Source organism: Microtus pennsylvanicus, chromosome 3, assembly GCF_037038515.1.
Source record: "Microtus pennsylvanicus isolate mMicPen1 chromosome 3, mMicPen1.hap1, whole genome shotgun sequence".
NCBI lineage: Eukaryota > Metazoa > Chordata > Mammalia > Rodentia > Cricetidae > Microtus > Microtus pennsylvanicus.
The window spans coordinates 139,680,056-139,703,234 of NC_134581.1; the positions used below are offsets into that span (position 1 = coordinate 139,680,056).

General features: G+C 46.4%; 2 protein-coding genes across 3 annotated transcripts in view; one reads left to right on the forward strand and one right to left on the reverse strand.

The window, feature by feature from the left end:
* Nucleotides 1-849: 849 nt before the first annotated feature.
* On the forward strand, nt 850-22,798 carry Xpa (XPA, DNA damage recognition and repair factor). 2 transcript variants are annotated; one of them, XM_075967284.1, is made up of 6 exons: nt 850-1,101; nt 3,729-3,839; nt 10,198-10,303; nt 11,470-11,635; nt 12,842-12,959; nt 22,605-22,798. In XM_075967284.1, the coding sequence occupies exons 1-6, from the start codon at nt 945-947 to the stop codon at nt 22,751-22,753; spliced, it is 807 nt and encodes a 268-aa protein (XP_075823399.1). In that variant the 5' UTR covers nt 850-944; the 3' UTR covers nt 22,754-22,798. The 2 variants fall into 2 exon arrangements, with proteins under 2 accessions (XP_075823399.1, XP_075823400.1); XM_075967285.1 differs by lacking the exon at nt 22,605-22,798 and adding an exon at nt 15,520-15,724.
* Nucleotides 12,953-23,179, reverse strand: part of Ncbp1 (nuclear cap binding protein subunit 1) — a 48,321-nt gene continuing 38,094 nt past the window's right edge. The window contains exon 23 of the mRNA XM_075967275.1: nt 12,953-13,213. Coding sequence (XP_075823390.1) covers nt 13,196-13,213 — 18 coding nt within the window. The 3' untranslated portion in view covers nt 12,953-13,195. The remainder of the gene's footprint in view (nt 13,214-23,179) is intronic.

The window sequence follows — 23,179 nt, forward strand, 5'->3', positions numbered from 1 at the left end:
GGTACCTGATAAAAATATACTTACATGTAAATAACAGAGATGGCCAGTACCTTCGAACTAGTGTTACATACTTCCCGAATTCTAAGCCCTGAGCATCAGTGGGAACATTCCCAGTGTTAGACTGCAGTTTCCAAAAGCCAGTCTTAAGTGGTGAATGTAGTTATTAGACTTAATACTGTTTGAATTTAATTATGTTTTATGTCCCAAGGACTCTGAAAAGCATGCTTGGGAAACATGCAGTGTTTCTTTGGAAATCAGGACAGTTGCTCCTGATTTGGACCATTGTCTGGCAGCACAAGGAAAGTTCTATAGGAAGGACGATCAGCTGTACACACACCAGTGGGGTAATAAGTTCTGCGTTTGCCATGAAAGTTTGAGGCACGTTTCTCATTTCAAATCCGAGGCTGGTTTGGGTATGTGTCCAATATGCAATTAGCTATTGGTCTGTGTAGCTGTCACAGACTTGCAAGGCTCATGGCCACTTTATATGGGCCAGGCATCCTGATGGCAGAGCAAATCTCAAGGATCTGCAGGGTGACACCACAATCCTTTATCTACTGAAGAAACTAAGTTTTGGTTAAATAACGCGCCTAAGACCACCCAGATCTTAGAAACAAAGCTAACACTGGCTGAATGCGAGCTCAAAGCTCATAGTCTGAACCACTAAGTAGAACTATTGTCTGACGACTACTAGATCTAAAAAAGTTAACCTCAGCAGCTGTCCTTGGTACAGATGGCAAGTCAAAGTGCACACTACCATCCCTTCCGCACCACTCCTCTGCTGCGCAGGCGCATTGCCTCTCCCACCACAATCCCTTCCGCCAGTACTTCTGACTGCGCAGGCGCATCTTCTTCGCTCAGGTGGACTGTGGTGGAGAGTCAGGATTGTAGCTCCAAGTAGCCGCTCGTGGTGCGCGTGCACGAACCCTCGGACTAGGCTGGCAATGGCAACAGCGGAGGACAAGCGCACGTCTCCGGAGCCCGCGGAGCTGCCGGCCGCCGTACGCGCGAGCATAGAGCGGAAGCGGCAGCGGGCGCTGATGCTGCGCCAGGCCCGGCTGGCGGCTCGACCCTACCCCTCGGCGGCGGCGGCCACAGGAGGTGGGGACCCCTCCCGCGGCTTTGTGAAGGCATCCCGGCTGCACTCTGGTGACCCGCTCGGGCTTGGTGTGCGGGAACAGCCGTGCATGCCCGTGCCTCCGTGGTTCCAGACTTGCCCTGTCATGCCCTTTGCCTGGTGCCTCTATGGCGCAGAGCTTTCAGCTTTGCCACCGTTTAAACAATAAGTCTGCACCTTCTCCCGGTCCAGCGCCCAGCAGAAACGACCCTGGCCCAGTCTTTTCCATGGGATCCTGCCTTCCACGGCCTCGTAGGATAACGCATGCAGTGCCTCTCAGTTTGGAGTTAACCAATTGGATTCTCACGGCCACCCTGGAAAATGGCAAGGGCAAGGCTTGGTACCCCTGTTTTATCCCTGGCAGTTGAGATCAGAAAAGAAAAGGGACCTCCCCCACACACACACGGTAATCAGGACCAGAACGGATCATGTGGCGCTGGGTTCATTTTGCTTATATTTGCCATCTTAGGAGCCCCTACCTGGCTGTTTTACTGAGTTTTTAATGTCAGTTGTGCTTTCGGCTGCTGGCGTTGCCCCTGGGAGTGAGTCATCTGAATTATTTCTACAGAAGTAGTTTGTTTGTTTTTTATTCCTATCCCTTCTTTGGCAATTTCACTATATATATTTGTATGGGTAATGCACTTGTTTTAACAGTTTGTACTGAATAATAACGCGTATATTTTATGGCAGTTTGAACTTTCAGACTTGATTCTAGAGTTGCCATTGAATTTGATTTGTTGTTTCTGACCGGCAGAGCCGGATTGTAACTAACTTAGATTTGGATCTTTTGAAGTCATTTGAAAGTCGTTATACATCATTTTGTAATATAAACAGTTATCTTCATTTTCATTGCTCTTGAAAGATCTGCCGCAGCCTGTGCCTCAGTATCTATATGCGGATAGACACTGGTGGATAACCTGCTGGGAGTACAGTCAGCCTGGCACGTGCAGAGACCGTGCAGTTCAGTTCCACACGAGTCCAGAACAACAGGGAAACTAGAAGCAGCATGAGATGGCTGGGTCTGGTGACCAGGTCTCTAACCACAGCTGCTGGGGAGGCCGAGACAAGAAGAACCCACCTGGGCAACAGAGTTCAAGGGCTGCCTGAGCAAGTCAGTGACGTTGACTCTAAGAATTAAAAAGAGGGCTCTGGATGTCCAGTAGTGGGGTGCTTGCCCAGCATGCTCAAGACCTGGGTTTACTCTGGTACTGGAAAAGAGAGCTAGCTTAAGATTAGGCAAGGTTGGTCAGTCACCTGGTAATGGAAGGAAGAGTCCTGCCTCTTGTTTGAATGCCCCCCCCCATCTCACTCAACCCCCCTGAGCCAGTAAGCTGTGAATTTTAACTCTTTGTTACAGGCTTGGGACTTTTCCTTCAGTTTGCTGTTGCAGGGAATCACTTCTCTTCCTGCTTCTGCCTCTAAATCCTCTCTAGGATGCTTCTCCAATAGACGCTTTCCCTGCCAAGCTTCTCCTCGACAGGTGTCTAGTAGAGAACCATCAAAGTGAATATTAGGCACTGCCACTCTGCTTTCTGTTAGAGGCCTTCCTGCTGTCCTTCCAAGCCTTGTGTAGAAGGGAGTTAGCAGCGGGCCAGAACCAACTCTCCTTAGGCCTGCTTAAGGCTTGGCCCTCGGCCGTCATCTAAAAGCTTGGATTGTGGTGTGTTTCTACTGTCCGGAACTGGTGACATACTGTGACTAAATTGTATATAGAGTGTGATTTCCGTGGATTACCTGTACACAGGTCTTTGGAAGGCAGGCGTTTGGGGCTGGAGTATGGTGGGGAAGGAAGCTCCCAGACTTGGGACTCATCTAGACCCCCCACTTGCCCGGTGTGCTTTTCACTTGACTTTTCATTTGTACTTACAATTCTTTGCAGTTAATTGGTGCATGCGAGTGAATGACTTTCCTAAGTTGTGTGTGTTGCTGTAGAAGATTAACTGCGACCAGAAAAGCTGTTTTGGGAACCTTGATTTATAGCCAGTTGATCAAAGTCCCTGGTCTGCAGTTGGCATCTGAAGCTAGGCAGTCAGGGCCTGAACCCTCATCCCGTTGAATCCGACTCCAAGTAGATTGTGTCATCATGGAAGTGAGTGCACCCAGTTAGTATTCGCTGGAGGGACGTTACAGGTGGAGGTGTTCGTTGAATAGTGTCGAGTGGTTTGTCCTGTCTAGAACTGCAGCTAAATCTCGGATGTGCCAGGAGTTCATTGAGATCTGGGCTTTGGTTTGCATTTGTTGTGGCTGTAGGCGTGATCTTACTTCAAAACCCCATTTCCTAATATGCAGTCAAGTGAGCTCCCCAAGATGCATCCTAGGGTTCTGGGTTGCCTTGGTTTCTGCTGTGGCCTGTAGTGTAGAGGCGTCAGGAGGTTGTCTTCTAATCAGAACAGTAGGCTCTTACGGTTGTTTTACATAGCTGCTCATGTCATCTGTGAGGAAATACATTTTATTTCTTTCTAACCCTTGGGCTTTTTTTTTTTAATTTCTTGCCATGCTCCACCAGCTGGGACCGTCTGGACAGTGCACGCACTCCTTTTCCTGTTTACATAAGGGGAGCACACAGGCTTGCCTGGTTCAGCTGATGACCGCCTTTCTCTGCTTTCTGCAGGCATTACCAATGTAAAAGTCCCTCCCAAAATGATTGACACCAAAGGAGGCTTCATTTTAGAAGAAGAGGAAGAAGAGGAACACGAGACTGCAAATGTTGTTCACGAACCAGGTAAAGCATAGTTTTTTTCCGCAAAAGTAGTATTGACATTGGTTATTTGTAGTAACATAAAGAATTCTTTGCCCTTTGATCAATGGGGAGATTGGTGGTAGATTAAAAAGTCAGAGCCTGGGGGAGGTAGGGAGGAACTGGGAGGAATAGAGGGAGGGGAAACTGTAATCGGATGTATTATATGAGAAAATAATCTATTTTTAATAACGGGGAAAATACAACTATATATATGTCTCTCTATATTTACCAGTTTACAATTAGAACTTTTATATATGCTTCCTTTTCATGGTAGAACAGATGCTTACACATGCAGGGTAATATGAAGTTTAATTTTATGAAGCACTACAAGACAGTTTTAGGCAGATTCATAATTTCAAACTCTCCTTAGTAATATAGGAGAGGGTTGGCTTCTCCACATCCTGGTGACAGGTGTCCTATCCTTCTCTTTGGTTGTATTATCCCATGTGAATCAACAGCATGCTGCAGGTTTGAATTGTGTACACGGGAGGCTAGTGGTGCCAAGCACGCCACAGGATTGAGTTGTGTACACGGGAGGCTAGTGGTGCCAAGCACGCCACAGGGTTGAGTTGTGTACACGGGAGGCTAGTGGTGCCAAGCACGCCACAGGGTTGAGTTGTGTACACGGGAGGCTAGTGGTGTTGAACATGCTACAGGGTTGAGTTGTGTACACGGGAGGCTAGTGGTGTTGAACATGCTACAGGGTTGAGTTGTGTACACGGGAGGCTAGTGGTGCCAAGCACGCCACAGGGTTGAGTTGTGTACACGGGTGGCTAGTGGTGTTGAGCATCCTTTTAAGTATTTGTTGTCCATTTTAAATTTTGGAGCAATATTTATTCAAAACTTCTGTATGATTTTAAATTAAACGGTCTATCCTTTAATGCTGGTAGGAAACTGTATAAATTCTAAATACAGTTTTCCTGTCAACTTCAGCATATAAATGGTTCACTCTTCATTTTCTTAGCTCAGGGTATGTTTGGATTGACTTGATGTTCTTTGAAGAGGATTTTGTTTGTAACATTAGCAAAGTCCAATTAAAATACCTCCCCTTTGCAGAGAGAGAGAGAGAGGAACATTTCATACTTCAAAATTTATATACAGTTTTACTTCTATTCTCTGAAGAAGACAGTTTATATTCTGGGGGCTTGTTAAGCTGTAAAACACACACACACACACATATATATAAAATTTATTTTGGTTTTTCGAGACAAGATTTCTCTGTGTAGCTTGGAGCTCGTTCTGGAACTAGCTCTGTAGACCAGGCTGGCCTCAAACCCACAGATCCACCTACCTCCATCTCCCAAGTGCTAGGATTAAAGACGTTAACGTGTAGTTTTAAATGATACTCCTCATGATAAAATTCCTAAGAACTTTATTTTCTTATGTCATTCTTTATTTGTTCATCAATATGGCATTACATTTCTTAAATATATTCATTAACAACAGCAAAGTCCAGCGCCCGGGCACTTAGGGAGTCAGTTGGTTTGTGTATGACATTTGCTGTTGTTTTATCATAGGCAGGGAGAGCCCAGATCCTGAGGAGTGGAATAAATTCTCAGCAGTATTTTCATGAGCTGGGCACAGTGTTTCTTGGGAGGCTAAAGCAGGATGATTACTTGAATTTAAGAGTTTGAGGCCAGCCTGGTTTCCATAGTGAGTTCCAGACCAGTCAGAGCAACTAAATGAGACTCTGTCTCAAAGAAAAAGGCAGACCAGACTGGTCAGACATATTAGAGCCCTGTTCTCGTTTCATTCTTGTTGTGAGAAACACCCTGACAAAAGGCCACGTGAGGGAGGAATCCCAGATTACAGTCCGCCATTGAGGGGGCTACAAGGCAGGAACTTGAGCCGCTAGTCACCCACCCAAGTAGAGAGCTAAGAGAAACTGGTGCTTGCCTAACACTCCCCTAGCGCTCTCTTAGCCTCTCCAGCCCAGGGGATGGGGCCGCCCACAGTGGCTGTGGTCTTCCCACGTGAATTAGAAGTTAAGATGGCATAGACAGGCCACTGCCAACCGGATCTTAACAGTTCCTCATTTAAACAGTTCCTCTTGTGGTGATTTTAGGTTGTGGCAGGTTGACAATTAAAAATGTAACAAACCCCATCTTAAAAAAAACAAAAAACAAAAAAAAAAAACAAAAAATAGTACCAATAAAAAATAAAAATAAAAAGAGACAGTAAGAAAGAGAAATTGTGTCATAGGTCAAAATGAGAAGCCATGAGATAAAACTTAGGACATTCTTTTTTTTTTTTTTTTTTTTTTTTTTTTTTTTTTTTGGTTTTTCGAGACAGGGTTTCTCTGTGGTTTTGGAGCCTGTCCTGGAACTAGCTCTTGTAGACCAGGCTGGTCTCGAACTCACAGAGATCCGCCTGCCTCTGCCTCCCGAGTGCTGGGATTAAAGGCGTGCGCCACCACCGCCCGGCAGGACATTCTTTTATTTAGAGATGGACTAGAAAGGGCTGTGAATTTGCCACACGGGGTTAACGTGTTGGTAAGTCAGTTATGTATACACTCTCTCAGCTGTCACACGGGGTTAACGTGTTGGTAAGTCAGTTATGTATACACTCTCTCAGCTGTCACGGGGTTAACGTGTTGGTAAATCAGTTATGTATACACTCTCTCAGCTGTCACGGGGTTAACGTGTTGTAAGTCAGTTATGTACACACACTCTCAGCTGTCACGGGGTTAACGTGTTGGTAAATCAGTTATGTACACACTCTCAGCTGTCACACGGGGTTAACGTGTTGGTAAATCAGTTATGTATACACTCTCTCAGCTGTCACGGGGTTAACGTGTTGGTAAATCAGTTATGTATACACTCTCTCAGCTGTCACGGGGTTAACGTGTTGTAAGTCAGTTATGTACACACTCTCAGCTGTCACGGGGTTAACGTGTTGGTAAGTCAGTTATGTATACACTCTCTCAGCTGTCACGGGGTTAACGTGTTGGTAAGTCAGTTATGTACACACTCTCTCAGCTGCCACACGGGGTTAACGTGTTGGTAAGTCAGTTATGTACACACTCTCTCAGCTGTCACGGGGTTAACGTGTTGGTAAGTCAGTTATGTACACACTCTCTCAGCTGTCACGGGGTTAACGTGTTGGTAAGTCAGTTATGTACACACTCTCTCAGCTGTCACGGGGTTAACGTGTTGTAAGTCAGTTATGTACACTCTCTCAGCTGTCACGGGGTTAACGTGTTGGTAAGTCAGTTATGTACACTCTCTCTCAGCTGTCACGGGGTTAACGTGTTGTAAGTCAGTTATGTACACACTCTCTCAGCTGCCACACGGGGTTAACGTGTTGTAAGTCAGTTATGTACACACTCTCTCAGCTGTCACGGGGTTAACGTGTTGGTAAGTCAGTTATGTACACACTCTCTCAGCTGTCACGGGGTTAACGTGTTGGTAAGTCAGTTATGTACACACTCTCTCAGCTGTCACGGGGTTAACGTGTTGTAAGTCAGTTATGTACACACTCTCTCAGCTGTCACGGGGTTAACGTGTTGGTAAGTCAGTTATGTACACACTCTCTCAGCTGTCACGGGGTTAACGTGTTGGTAAGTCAGTTATGTATACACTCTCAGCTGTCACGGGGTTAACGTGTTGTAAGTCAGTTATGTACACACTCTCTCAGCTGTCACGGGGTTAACGTGTTGGTAAGTCAGTTATGTACACACTCTCAGCTGTCACACGGGGTTAACGTGTTGGTAAGTCAGTTATGTATACACTCTCAGCTGTCACGGGGTTAACGTGTTGGTAAGTCAGTTATGTACACACTCTCTCAGCTGCCACACGGGGTTAACGTGTTGGTAAGTCAGTTATGTACACACTCTCAGCTGTCACACGGGGTTAACGTGTTGGTAAGTCAGTTATGTATACACTCTCAGCTGTCACGGGGTTAACGTGTTGTAAGTCAGTTATGTACACACTCTCTCAGCTGTCACGGGGTTAACGTGTTGGTAAGTCAGTTATGTACACACTCTCTCAGCTGTCACGGGGTTAACGTGTTGGTAAGTCAGTTATGTACACACTCTCTCAGCTGTCACGGGGTTAACGTGTTGGTAAGTCAGTTATGTATACACTCTCTCAGCTGTCACGGGGTTAACGTGTTGGTAAGTCAGTTATGTATACACTCTCAGCTGTCACGGGGTTAACGTGTTGGTAAGTCAGTTATGTACACACTCTCTCAGCTGCCACACGGGGTTAACGTGTTGGTAAGTCAGTTATGTACACACTCTCAGCTGTCACGGGGTTAACGTGTTGGTAAGTCAGTTATGTATACACACTCTCTCAGCTACCACACGGGGTTAACGTGTTGGTAAGTCAGTTATGTATACACTCTCTCAGCTGTCACACGGGGTTAACGTGTTGGTAAGTCAGTTATGTATACACTCTCTCAGCTGCCACACGGGGTTAACGTGTTGGTAAGTCAGTTATGTACACTCTCTCAGCTGCCACACGGGGTTAACGTGTTGGTAAGTCAGTTATGTACACACTCTCAGCTGTCACACGGGGTTAACGTGTTGGTAAGTCAGTTATGTATACACTCTCAGCTGTCACGGGGTTAACGTGTTGGTAAGTCAGTTATGTACACACTCTCTCAGCTGTCACGGGGTTAACGTGTTGGTAAGTCAGTTATGTACACACTCTCTCAGCTGTCACGGGGTTAACATGTTGGTAAGTCAGTTATGTATACACTCTCTCAGCTGTCACGGGGTTAACGTGTTGGTAAGTCAGTTATGTATACACATTTTGAACAGTCTTGTTCTATTTTGTTTCTCTTTCCTATGTGCCCTGTTTTATAAAGAGCCGTTTCTTTTATTTTTTATTTATTTATTTTTTTCGAGACAGGGTTTCTCTGTGGCTTTGGAGCCTTTCCTAGAACTAGCTCTTGCAGACCAGGCTGGCCTTGAACTTACAGAGATCCACCTGCCTCTGCCTCCCGAGTGCTGGGATTAAAGGCATGTGCCACCACTGCCTGGCATAAAGAGCCATTTCTTTTAAGAGCTTGGATATTAGTGGAGTTAAGGGGTGGTGGGATCTTGACAGACCTAAGGAAGACTGTGCCAGGAGCGTGTCTCCCACTGTGGAGTCTTCAGAGCTGGGGCAGGGCAGTGGCAGTCATCCCACGGACTTTCCAGTGGGGCTTAGATTTGCCCGAGGACCATTAGGATTAAGGTCTTTGCTAGGCATTGAAGTTTAATCCCTTACGAACGCAGCTTCACCTTGCCAGGGGCAGCTCTGTGTGGGGGTGCTGAGGGATGCAGGACTCAGTGATTCTCCCTCAAGAAGTTTATAATCCAGGAGGCGACATGATAAAGTGGAAGCGTTTGCTTAGTTGACAGGGTGGAATGAAAGAAAAATAATGTCCCCGTCTGAGGACATGTTGCCTTGCTCTCTATGGCTTTAATTGCTCAATGAGTTGGTGGCCTCTTTCCCTCTGTAAGTAGATGCCTCCCCTCCCCAGTCCCGGGGCGAGTCTTCTTTATACTTTCAACAGTACCGTAACTGGCAGAAAAGAAGCCCCCAAAGATGTCCATATGCTAATTGCCTTGGAGCCTGTATACTTTACGCAGAGGAGACTTTGCAGAGAAGTTTAAAGTTAGACCTTGAAGTGGGGCGATCACCATTATCCCAGGGAGCCTGGTGTAATCAGGGCTTGGAGGGCTGGGCTTGCAGAGGAAGCCAGTGATGGGATGTGGGAAGCTCTTCCTGGTCCTGAAGATGGCAGGTGAAGAGTCAGAATGCCCCCAGGAAGGAGCATAACCCTGAAGACAACTTGAATTTGACCCAGTGGGCCTCCCTGGGCTACCAAACCCCAGATTGGTGAGGTGTCAGATATAAGTGCTAGCACTTACTGGGCCAAAGTTACCTGATACAACCCATGAGAAGTGAACCTTACGTGGGCTGGGATGGAGGGGGCCCAGCAGGACAGAAGCTGAGACAAATTTGTTCCAAGCAATCAGACTTCTTATCCCTTATCAGAAACAGAATACAATGGCAGTTGCCGGGATGCTATGATGTTTGCAGGCTATACAGTGTATATAACACTAATGTCTAAGATGACTGATTGTTCAGCCAAGAGTCTATACACTTCCCTGATTTCTAGGGAACACAGTTGGCCTGAAGGCATCACCACCTCAGTGGGTGCCCCAGTCGCTCAGGAACTGGAAGGCACATTGTGCTCCAGGAGCCACAGACTGTAACTTGACAAATTTATGACACATGCCTCTCAGGGCAGCTGGACCACCCAATGCCCTGACTCCCCAAAGGCAGAGAAATGTATATGTCATTTTAGTCCCACAGAAGGATAAAGAACTCTCCCCTTCTTCCTGCAGGGCCTGTCATGGAGTTCGATTATGTGATCTGTGAAGAATGTGGGAAAGAGTTCATGGATTCGTACCTTATGAGCCACTTTGATTTCCCAACATGCGATAGCTGCAGGTAACTTGTTTTTGTGGTGCTAGCGACAAGCACTCTAGGCAGTCCAGCTGCTGAGCCACGCCCGCAGCCCGTTCTTAGAGCTCTGCCGCTAGCATTGCCTTTGCCGGCTTCCTGCCTCAGCCCTCCGAGTGGCGATCTCCTGCCTGCTCTCTGCCCCCACCCTTCCCACCTTGCACCTCTTGATTCTTGTCTCCCTAGAGCAGCGGTTCTCAATGTGTAGGTCACGACTTCTTTGAGGTTCAAATGACCCTTTCACAGGGGTCACCTAAGGCCGTTGGAAAACACAGATATTTACATTAAGATTCATTACAGTAACAACATTACAGTTATGAAGTAGCAATGAAAATAATTTTATGGCTGGGGTCACCACAACATGAGGAAACTATTGTGGGGTTACAGTGTTAGGAAGGTTGAGAACCACTACTCTAGAGAATTTTACTCCAAACTGTTAAAACGGTTTTTGATTCCATTTAGAACAAACATGTCTTCACCGTGGCTGCAGGTCCACTGCCTCCTACTGCCTCTTCCCACTGCTCGCCATCACTTACTGCGCGTGTGTGCATGTGTGTGTCTGCGTGCGTGTATTTGTGTGTGCGTGTGTATGTGTGTGTGCTTTTGCTTGCACGTCGTCCATCCTGCCCAGCAGCTTCTGCAAGCGTGGTGCTCTGCATGAGAGCTTTTTTTTCTGCCCAGTTCATGGGCATAAACTCAGTGGTCCTTCACGTTCCCACTCTGCCACTGTTCTTACCTTGGTTTTGGGCCATCGGAACCCAGCCGTGTTTAGGAGGTGGGATCTGTGTGTTGACATTTGTTTCTTACCATCTTTTAGAGGTTGGCCCTGAACTTTGAATCCTCTTTCCTAGCCTCCTACTCAGGGGTGATAGGCATAACCTTGTGATTCAATTTCCAGTTCCTCTCTCACGGGTCCTCTCATCGTATCTTCCCTTTCTTACTTTAAGTCCCTTCTGGAATAAGAGGAACTTTAAGAAGATTCTTAAATTGTTATATGCCCAGAGTCTGCCTGAGTTTTTATGACTCTGATCATAAGAGCCAAAGGCAGGGAAGAGACGTTTGCGTCTTTGGGTGTGTAGACCTATGGTTGCCAGGCTGTCTGAAAACTCAGTTGAATTAAAGTCGTTTACAATATGCTCTTAATCTCTTTCCAGAGATGCTGACGATAAACACAAGCTTATAACCAAAACAGAAGCCAAGCAGGAATACCTTCTGAAAGACTGCGATTTAGAGAAGAGAGAGCCCGCGCTTAGGTTCATCGTGAAGAAGAACCCTCGTCACTCACAGTGGGGTGATATGAAGCTCTACTTAAAGTTACAGGTCTCTAGTAAGCTGGACCTGGGGGTGTGGGTGAGCTTCCAGCAAGCTGACGGAGGCTCGCTCAGTAAAGACCACCTCTTCTCGGTGCACACGTCTGTCCTAGTCACAGCTGGTGTCCGCTCGGAACACACTGCTTTCTCACCTCCCTTTCGCTGTGGTAACTTTGCCAGAACCGTGTTGCTAGTGGGTGATGTTAGGAGTATAACTTGGACATAGAAAAGGTCAGACCTCATTTGCCTATCAGTCTTTTTTTACCAAACAAGAAAAAGAAAGGCTCTCAAGATGACTAGTGTTTCAGTTATTTCACAGATGCCTGAACCAGATGAACTGCATTAGGAAATACAATCTGGGATGCTCCTGAGTGCTGGGACTTGCACAGCTCAGAGCAGCTTTCAGTGCTTGCTCTGAGCAGCTCACACATGTGCCACGGCAGAGACCCACTTACTGGTGTGCTCTAGTGCCCAGCCTGGTGCCTGAAGTCCCAAGTATCCTCCTGTATCTACTCCAGGATGGCTTAAATATTTTAATGTTTGTTCTCTTATATGAAAATATGGAGAGGCATTGCTTTAGAGCTGCTTATACAGAAATATTCAAGAATTATTATTCTAGTATTATTAGATAATTATATATTTGTATATAATTGTATATCTAGATTTATTATATATTTAATCATATTTAAATATAGATAGAGATATATATTTAGTATAATTAGATATTATATCTATAATAGAATTAAGCCACATTGCAAAACAAAAACATATACTAAATTTCATTAAATATGAATATTGATTTAAAAATTCACCATTTATCTTATGTACCATTCAAAATAAGTAAAAATGAAGCTAATTAAAGCAGCCCAGGTTTTCTTATCATTTGATGCTTTGTGCTTAATAAAAGTGCCAGTAGGCTTTATTTCAGTCTCATGTACCATGGTCATGCACACGGGGGGAAAACAGGACTTCCATGGCACTTCCTGTCCCTCGTGGCCTCATGATTGGATCTTACATTTTCTTTCTCATTGAGTCTTCTTCATTTATGTTTCTGTACTCATCATTTCAACTCTTTCTGGAAAAGTGGGACTTCAAGGGACTTCTTCAGCTGTGAAATGGTTTTGCTCCTCATGTGACATGATGGCATCTGTGAGGTTAGGACTTCATGCCGTGCAACTCCCAATCCCGAGTAACTCAAGTATTAACTGTGCTCTAGGTTGTCAAGCGGGCTCTTGAAGTTTGGGGTAGCCAGGAAGCACTGGAAGATGCAAAGGAAGTAAGGCAGGAAAACCGAGAGAAAATGAAGCAGAAGAAGTTTGATAAGAAAGTCAAAGGTAAGAGGTGGAATTTCCTGTCACTCGATTCACGGCAGAGCAAAGGCATTGCGGCACTCCTGTCTGGGGGAGGTGCTGGGGTGTCTTCTCCACAGGGGAGAAAAGTGGGCTTGAACTTTGGCCTCAGTGGGTTGGTGTGTGAGGCTTGGCTCAGACCTCAGAGTACTACATTCCTGAAGGCCATCGACTCCACGGGAGTCATTTTTGTGCAGCTGTGTGGCGGGATGGGGCATCAGTCAGGTCTTAAGTGTGGCCTGCAGGGTTTAAGAAACAGTAACAGAAAGTAACAAGACTCTCAGTAGCCACCTCCCTGCTTGAAACAAAACAGTCCTCAGATTAGTAGCTGGAAGGAATAATAATGTTAGTGTCTTTATTTAAATATGACTGAGGAAATACCCAGAAAGACGATTGGATTGCTGTATATGGTGGGACAGTTGTCAGGTTCTCTTCCTGAGTCGTCTTCATGTGTACAGTCCTTCCTGCATCTGTGCATCTGGCTCCATGCAGCGTTCCTCCCCCTGATGGCTCTGTCTCTGCATCCATTACCCATGTTTGTACCCATGAGTGCGTGTTTTCATCAGTCTATCCATCCATGCACACATCTAGTATTAACCATGTGCCAAGCACTGTGCTAACCAAGGTGCTGGATTGAGTGTCAGGAAAGAAACTAGAGATAGTAATAGAGTATATTGATAGGTGCCACACCAGGATGAACCCAGGGTGTGGCCGGAGCATTCAGAGCTGTAAACACAACTCCCAAAGAAATGTCTTCAGGAAGAAACCAGCTCATATCCTCCATGTGGTTGCTATGTAGAGGACCTGTGTGGTGCCCACTGTGTTCAGGTAACATGACCCTACACATAGGATACATCACTATACATTACTAGATCCATTTCAAATCAGTATTCTAGCCATGTTAGTTTTTCTTGTAATTTTAAAATTTAGAAGAGGTTTTACAGGGTGAATGGGATAGCCCAAATGTCTTAAGAACAAAGAAAACAGGGTGGTGGTACATGTCTGTAATCCTAGTACTCAGGAGGCTGAGGCAGGAGGATTGTGAGTTGGAGGGCAGCATGGGCTATAGAGTGGAGTCCTTGGCTCAGAAAACAAACCCAAAACCTACCCCCCCCCCAGCTAAACAATAACAATGAAAAGCCAACCGATCCACTAACCAACCAAGTGAAAAGACTGCACAAAAAGCAAAAGCAACACAAGCCTTTATGGTTTCCTTTTGGGGTTGCCCTCCCCTCCCCCAGTTTTCATTGTGTTGGAGAAAGGAAGTCCTGCTCCATGACTCTATCCCTTTTCCAGCCAGCGACTCCTCTTAAAGGGGCCTTTCTCTAGTCTCCCTAATGTTATGCACTGGCCTCTCTGACAGCAGAGCAGCTGCTAATAGATAAAGCAGGGAAGAGGTGTATTAAGGAAGGGGTGTGGAAGGAGGCCTCCAGGTTAGTTATCTTCTAGCTCAGGGTGTGTGTGTGTATGCATGCAGTACCTGTGTGCTGTGCACACGCCAGTGTATGTGCATTTGGAAGCCAGAGGCCCTTACTGCCTCTGTGATAGGGTCTCTTCACTGACCCTAAAGCTGGCATTGGCTGGCTAGTCAGTGAGCGCCAGGATCCAGGATCCAGCAGTCCTGTACACCTCTCCCACCCCCAGTGGTGATAGCCAGCCGTGTTCCACTTCACTTTTTTAAAAATGTGCTGCCCGGGAATTCAAACTCAGTTTCTCATACTGGCTCTCTTACACCGAGATGGTGTGTTCTGGGATCACTGTAGTTCAAGCTTTCTCCCCAGCCCAAGTCCAGGGATTTAACCCAGCTATCAGAAATCAATCTGATCCTTCAAACCTCAGATGATACTTCGGTGCAGACAGTGAAATACGGATAAGAGAATAAGTACCAGTTAGAAATTTTCTATCTGTAAAGCGTTGAAGAATGCTGCCTGAAACTTTTCCTTACACACTCATTCTGTGGTCTGGTCAAGATGTCATGTAATGGTCAGTAAATTCCTACAATTTGACTAGCAAAAGACTATGAGATGCACTTAATTTCTTGCCTTTTTAATATAATGATTCTGTTTGGATATGCATATATATTTATGTTTTTCTTTTTCTTTTTTCTTCTTCTGATGCATGTGACTAATCTGGTGACTGATTGTGCCAGAAAGTTCACAGCCAGTGAAAAAGGTCAAGGATATGCATATATATTAGTACAGACAGAAAATTTCTACAGTTTCTAAAACATGAACTTAATTGGTATTTACTTTTTAGTCACTGTAGCTCACCAAACTACCACAGGTTTTCCTTATTCCTTAGTACAGTTGACACAGAATTCTTTTAAAGGGTTTATTTCTTGTTTGGGTGAAACATGCTTTTTAAGGAAGTGTTTGCGTGAGTGTGTGCTCTCCACGTGTCTACAGATAAAAGAGTGCCTGCATTTCCTCCTTTGCATATGACTGAGCTCTGGGTGGCCTGTGTCACCCCTTCCCTTGGGGTGTTCGGTGTGCTGAGGTCAGTGTGCTGCCTTCTTTAACTGTGGCTTCTTGTCGATTCACTCTAGCGCTTGGTGGATTTGTTCCTGTCCTGACTAGGCCACAGAGGGCTGAGTGGAGTAGACGGTAGAGTAGACTCGAGGAGCTGATTGTGCAGTTGGCTCAGAACAGAGAGGAGTCAAAGCCAGTCTAAAGGCTTTTTAGTTGGAAAGAAATTGGAACATGGTTTCTCTTGATGCACAGCGAAGCTGACGCAAAGCTTTCTTCTTTATGGGAAGGTAAGCAATTCCATCTGCCCGCTTTTAACATGTGGTTTATGTTAGCGGTTACAGCACTGAGTTTGCTACAGAAAAAGTGTGACTACCATAAGTACATAGACAAGTTCCACATCTCCAAGGCAGAGCCACACGCAGGCCCGCTGCTGCCTAGGGTAACTGGGCTTTTAAAGACACATCACTTAGTAGCAGATGTGAACCCTAAGCTGGTGGGATACACAGAATGGTTTTTGGTCTGCATACTTTTTTGCCTTAAATAACTTGGGACTATGGGTGTTTCGTCCATGTTACATGCTTAGTTCCAGCAATTTCTCTCCTGAAAGGCTAGTCAGCTAACCTTCATTGTTACTATGCATGGCTCCCACCCCTGCAAGGGGCAGGTAAGGACATCCTGTTTAGAGGTGCCTTCTGGGTTTGGGGGTACTGCACACTGGCCTATGGATATATTTATGACTGTTGTGGAGTTTGAGGGGTACAACTCCAGCCTACTTAGTTCATGGAACACCAGCATGTAATCTTTATCCTCCAGATAACAAGGGTAGCTGTCCTCCCGCCCAGCATCACACAGCTAGCCCTTCTGTACGTTCACCTCAGAAGTAGCAGTGGGTTTGACTGCAGAAAATTTCTTTTTCAAAATGTAGTTACTAAAAACAAGCTTTGAAGTAGTATTGATTTTTTTTTTCACAATAAGCATTTTGGGAAAATCCCTTTGGGTGACCATCCTAAGCAATTTCTGAGGCTCTCAGTAGCAAGACTGGTTATGCATTTCCAGGAGAGGTAGTCTTTGGGCATCAACTGTCTACTGCCGACTAGGCGGCTCCAACACGGCAAGCCACTCACCAGGTTCTCCAGGCTCGCACGGGCTCCAGTTTTGTACAGCATATGTACCCTGGTTTCATTCCCGAGGTGTGTTAGACCTGCCCCTGCTTCTGTATACTCTAACCTTTGTATCTCAAGAGACAACAAAAGATAGTTGATTGCGTCTTTCATGAGGGTACAAATGTCCCTTATGAAAGATTTTTGGGGCCAATGAAATGGTTCAGTGGGTAAATGTGCTTGCTGTCAATCCTAATACCGAGTTTGGTTCCCAAACCTATTTGGTGGAAGAAGAGAACTCACTCCTGCCAAGTTGCTGTCTGACCTCTACACATGCACAACACTGTGGCAGGGTGAGCACGCACACTCTCTCTCACACACACGCACACACTCACACGCACGCACACTCTCTCACACACGCACTCTCTCTCACACACACACGCACACACTCACACGCACGCACACTCTCTCTCACACACACGCACACACTCACACGCACGCACACTCTCTCTCACACACGCACACTCTCTCACACACACACGCACACACTCACACGCACGCACACTCTCTCTCACACACACGCACACACTCACACGCACGCACACTCTCTCTCACACACGCACACTCTCTCACACACACACGCACACACTCACACGCACGCACTCTCTCTCACACACACGCACACACTCACACGCACGCACACTCTCTCTCACACACGCACACTCTCTCTCACACACGCATACACTCACACGCACACACACTCTCACACACGCACACACTCACACGCACGCACACTCTCTCTCACACACACGCACACACTCACACTCACATGCACGCACACTCTCACACACACGCACACTCACACGCACGCACACTCTCTCACACACGCACACTCTCTCTCTCTCACACGCACACACTCTCTCACACACATGCACACTCTCTCACACACGCACACTCTCTCTCTCTCACACACGCACACTCTCTCTCTCTCACACACATGCACACTCTCTCTCACACACGTACACTCTCTCTCACGCACACACTCTCTCTCTCACACACACGCACACTCTCTCTCACACACGCACACTCTCACACACACTCTCTCTCTCACACATGCACACTCTCTCTCTCTCACACGCACACTCTCTCACACACGCACACTCTCTCACACACGCACACTCTCTCTCTCACGCACACACTCTCTCTCTCACACACGCACACTCTCTCTCACACACGCACACTCTCTCTCACACACGCACACTCTCTCACACACACTCTCTCTCTCACACACACGCACACTCACACACGCACACTCTCTCACACACACACTCTCTCTCACACACGCACACTCTCTCTCTCACACACGCACACTCTCTCTCACACACGCACACTCTCTCTCTCACACACACTCTCTCTCTCACACATGCACACTCTCTCTCTCACACACACGCACACACTCACACGCACGCACACTCTCTCTCACACACGTACACTCTCTCTCACACACACACTCTCTCTCTCACACATGCACACTCTCTCTCTCACACACGCACTCTCTCTCTCTCACACACGCACACACTCTCTCACACACACACTCTCACACACGCACTCTCTCACACACACACACTCACACGCACGCTCTCTCTCTCACACACGCACACTCTCTCTCTCACACACGCACACTCTCACACACGCACACACTCTCTCTCACACACACTCTCTCTCTCACACACGCACTCTCTCTCTCTCACACACGCACACACTCTCTCACACACACACTCTCACACACGCACTCTCTCACACACACACACTCACACGCACGCTCTCTCTCTCACACACGCACACTCTCTCTCTCACACACGCACACTCTCACACACGCACACTCTCTCTCTCACACACACTGTCTCTCACACATGCACACTCTCTCTCTCACACACATGCACACTCTCTCTCTCACACACACACTCTCTCACACATGCACACTCTCTCTCTCACACACACGCACACACTCACACGCACGCACACTCTCTCTCACACACGTACACTCTCTCACACACACACTCTCACACACGCACACTCTCTCTCTCATACACACACTCTCTCTCTCACACGCACTCTCTCTCTCACACACGCACTCTCTCTCTCACACACACACTCTCACACACGCACTCTCTCACACACGCACACACTCACACACACGCTCTCTCTCTCACACGCACACTCACACTCTCTCTCTCTCACACACACGCACACTCACACGCACGCACACTCTCTCTCACGCACGCGCTATTTTTCTGAGTGTTGACATTTGGCCATTTCTAACCTTTTGCACTCACATACACTTGGCTAAGTCGTGAGTAACCTGTAAACATTGTGATTCTTACAAATCTGTGACTAAGCTCACCATAATCAAGAAACTTAAAAAGCGATTATGTTGTTCCAGTGACCCCTCTCACTTCTGTTAGACCCAGGAGCCACTGGGGTGCCACCTTCAATGTCACCCTCAGCCATTCTCTTTTGCCCCTGGGCACTTTGCAGCACCCAGACCAACTATGGGACAGCACACTCCTGCCCCTGGACTGCTCAGCCTCTTGTTTTTGCTAAATTAGATTCAAGCCGAATGTCTGTGGGAGGAATACTTCCTAGGAGATAAAGGACACCATTTGAGACCTACCAGTTTATAGAGGGAGGTGACAGTTGTCATTCTCCACTACTTTCTTTTGTAATTACACGGCTCTGTGGATGCACCACCATTTTACTGAGTGGTTTTAGTATCTGGAGATGATTCTTAGCTGAACCAGTTTTGTGTATGTATGTGTGCATTACAAATAGAGATTGTTTTCTTTTGAAACAGCTTTTCCTTGGGCTCTACTCTTGTTTTCTTGAGACTAGGTTCCTGTAGCCTAGAGTGGACTTGACCTTGTAGCAACCCTCCTGCTTCTGCCTTCCAGGTGCTGGGATTACAGATAACCATCACCAGGCCTGTTTTGTTTTGAGATAGGAACTCTTCTTTGTAGCTCTGTCTGGCCTTGGTTTTGTTCTGTAAAGCATCATCTGGACTGCCGTGTGGGTTCTTCTCACATCATGGCAGTGCAGGCTCCTCCTGTCACTCTTCATTTTGATGCTCAAATTGTCTCAGGTTTGGCTGGCGGCGTCTCCTTTAAACTGGCTCCTGTCTCTTCCTAAAGCCATTTTTATTTGGAAAGAATTTCAGACTCGCAGAAAACTGCTGGACTAATGGAACAGAGGACCACACACATACACTCCTTCCCCAGACTGAGCTGTTCTCATGTTGCCGTCCGCGTCATGTGTGTGCTCTCACTGAAAACACTTTTCTGGACCACTTAAGAGTATGTTGCATAATCACTACCCATATGTGTTTAGTTTCCTAACACATTGTTTACACCAGTGTGACATTAGCAAATTTAGTATTTAGTGGATTTTAATCTAAACTGCTATGTTCTGCTTCGGCTTACTAACTGAGCAAGTGTTCCCCTCCTAGAGTGAATCTGGTGTAGGATAATGTTTTAGGCATTGAACAGGTCTTCCTTCCTAACCTGTTCCGATTTTCACTACCCTTGCCTTTTCTGGCTCGGATGTTGCAGTTTGTTCCCTTCTTCCACTTTTTTTCACTTTTGTGGATTTCCTGATAATGGAGTATCTCGAGCAGGTGCTAACTTTCCCAGAGCCTCACATCTGCAAGATACACAGTGCTCATCTGTTCTCAGTGGTAATAATTTGATTTTTATCCCACAAAAATATGCAGCCAGCAGTCTACAGCATTAGGATCCTGCGTTTTCCAGCGTTGTCTGTTCATTTGTCTTTAATTTGGAGCTCAGATTTGGTCCACTGGGGACTTCATCATATATGGGCTGCCGTTTATGCCTTGACAAGATGAACATGTGCAAAGCATGTATGTCTGTCCTTGTGTACAAAAAAACCCCCGAGTGCATGCTGATATATCCCATTTTAATCCTCCAAATTTCAGGGTTCATTCTCTGCGGGAAGGAACCTGAGAACCTGGATGCGTAATAGTAAGGAAGTGATACATCTTCCATCCCTCCACTTCCTGTCCTGGTGGCACCCTAGCCCTGTGCCTGCTCTACTCCTGCATGCCTTAGGCTTTGAACCTATTGCTTGGAAAAGAGAAGGGCAAAGAAAACCCAAGCTCAACAGTGTAGCACGTTAGACATCTCTAATCTGAAAATCAAAAGTGCTCTAAAATCTGAAATACTGCCAACAAGGAAACCCCATACCCAGACACTAGAAATATATAAGGTACATCAAGCTATGTGTTTTGTAAAGACTCCATCAGTAAGACATGTTCTGTATATGCAAGTACTTCAACATCTAAGAATATCCATAAATCACTTGCAAGAGTTTTGGATATGTGATACCCAGCCCATGCTTCCCTTCTACTAGGACGTCTATGGGAAGCTCTACAGATCCAGCATCATTCGTGCCAGTGAACAGTGTCATAGACTTAAGATGGAGAAAAAAAAATGTCAGTCTTCAGTCGTGACTGGAAAGCTAGGTGTTTCATGTATGTAGTATGTATGAGAAGAAAATAATTCTTACCTCTTCCCCAAGTACATATAACATTCAAATCTGGCAGAGAAGCGAGCTTACTCTGACTGAGGGATTTTCAGAGTGAGGAAATCAAGGAGAGAGGCAGGACATCTTCCCCAGCCAAGCTGGGAAGCAGGGGCCCACACAGGAGACACTGCAGTCAGCAGGGACACTGACTCCCTCAGGCAGCAGCCAGCTTTGCATACACCTGAGGAGAAGCCGGGGCTCTTCATGTATGAAATGACCATGATTTGAGTCTGGGTGACTGGCCTTGTAGCAGATGATGCTACACTGAACCCTGTAAGCCTCACAGTGGTGAGAAAGGCAGCACGGCCCAGTGAGGGTGCTGCCCAGGCCAGCACGACTGCTGGGGCCCCAAGCTGGACTGCACCTCTGTACAACATTGGGATGTGTGCAGTTACACAAAAGGATATAGAGGAAATGCACCGTAAGTGCTCAGCCCCGTGTCCAGTATGTCACCTGTCTTGCTTTTACCCATATGGTATGGCTGGAAACAGATTGAAGTAGTGCTTTGATATTAGTTACAACAAAATGTCTCAAGGAAAATGAGCAACCCCCAGACTCTGAAGGTATTGGCTGTGAGGCAGTTGACATGGGTGCTCAGAAGCAATCTCAAGTCCTCTGGAAGAGCAGTATGGGCTCTTAACCACTGGGCCAGCTCTCCAGGACCTGGCAGTTTATATTTTGCTAGTTTTGTTTTGTTTATCTTGAGACAGGATTTCTTTGGAGGCTGTCCTGGCACTTGCTCTGTAGGTCAGGATGGCCTCAAAATCAGAGATTTGCCTCCCTCTGCCGGGATTAAAGGTGTGTGCCACTGCCCAGCCTGGCAGGTTCTTTTTAAAAACGATGGTGTTGGTACAGAAATGTAGCTCCAGATTAGCGTGCACAGAGCCAGGGCCTGATTCCCAGCACCACATAAACCAGATGTGGTTCTCATGCTTGAACAGTTGGGAGTGAAGGCAGGAGTGGCTGTGGGCTGAAGAGAGTTTGAGCAGCCTGGGCCTACATGAGACTATCTTAACAAAACAAAATAGCTAAAACAATGCTGTCATTTTATAAGCAGTTTTTCTGAGATGGAGACACATCAAGACATTACTAGTCGTGCGTGGCTTTCTGGTAAGCAGAACTCGGCTGACAGGAGTTCCTGACTGAAAACCTTGGGATCCGAGCTATTCCCATTCTTTGCTTACCTCAGCCGACTTTGCAGCTCTGGCATCCTGTTCCGTCCCCCCAAACACACCCCATTCTGTTGTTTCTTGTTGCTGCACTTCTAACCAACCCACACAGCCACTTCCATCAGTTCATACTGCTTGACAATGAAGAGAGCAATTGCAGACTGAGCAGGCTTGCCACGTTTGTGCAACCAACACGAAGAGCTAAAGGAAACCATTATACACATCACACACAAATACCTACGAAAGCCTCATTAAATTTATTTTGTATTCAGCTGAAAAACTTTTCTTCCCCCTTAGAACTGCGGCGAGCAGTAAGAAGCAGTGTGTGGAAAAGAGAAACAGCCGCTCACCAACATGAGTACGGACCAGAGGAAAGCTTAGAAGATGACATGTTTCGCAAGACTTGTACCATGTGTGGCCACGAGCTGACGTATGAAAAAATGTGACTTTTAAAAACATTTATATTCAAATAAAGGCTCTCTTCAGATGTATCACAGTGTAGTCTTTTTAGAAACGCTTTTTAGAAAAACCCTCATGTGATGGATATGCTTAAAGAAAAATGGTCCACAGGTCCACCTGCACATACATGCGTACACCTCTGTGTGCCCCTTTCCTTTGCACACATGGAAGTAAAAATCAAAGTGACAAGTTAGAACTACTCCACGGGGAACAAGGGACACAGTAAATCCTAGCCTGGCATAGGAGGAAGCACTTTCAGGGTGAGGCTAATGGAACTGAACTTAGCTCAGGGAGCCACAGGTCTGATGTGAACTGCTGTGAAGTCTTCAGCAATGGCAACAGTGAGATACCTACAGAAATGGCACCCTGCCTCAGCGGGTGCCCAGGGCCCCATTCTTCAGGATCTTCACGCA

What these genes read in the sequence shown, in the direction of transcription:
- Xpa (XM_075967284.1), top strand. Translation starts at nt 945, where the DNA reads ATGGCAACAGCGGAGGACAAGCGCACGTCTCCGGAGCCCGCGGAGCTG. An exon ending in GGCGGCGGCGGCCACAGGAG is followed by an intron (nt 1,102 to 3,728) that starts GTGGGGACCCCT and finishes TGCTTTCTGCAG; the next exon opens with GCATTACCAATGTAAAAGTC. An exon ending in AAATGTTGTTCACGAACCAG is followed by an intron (nt 3,840 to 10,197) that starts GTAAAGCATAGT and finishes TTCTTCCTGCAG; the next exon opens with GGCCTGTCATGGAGTTCGAT.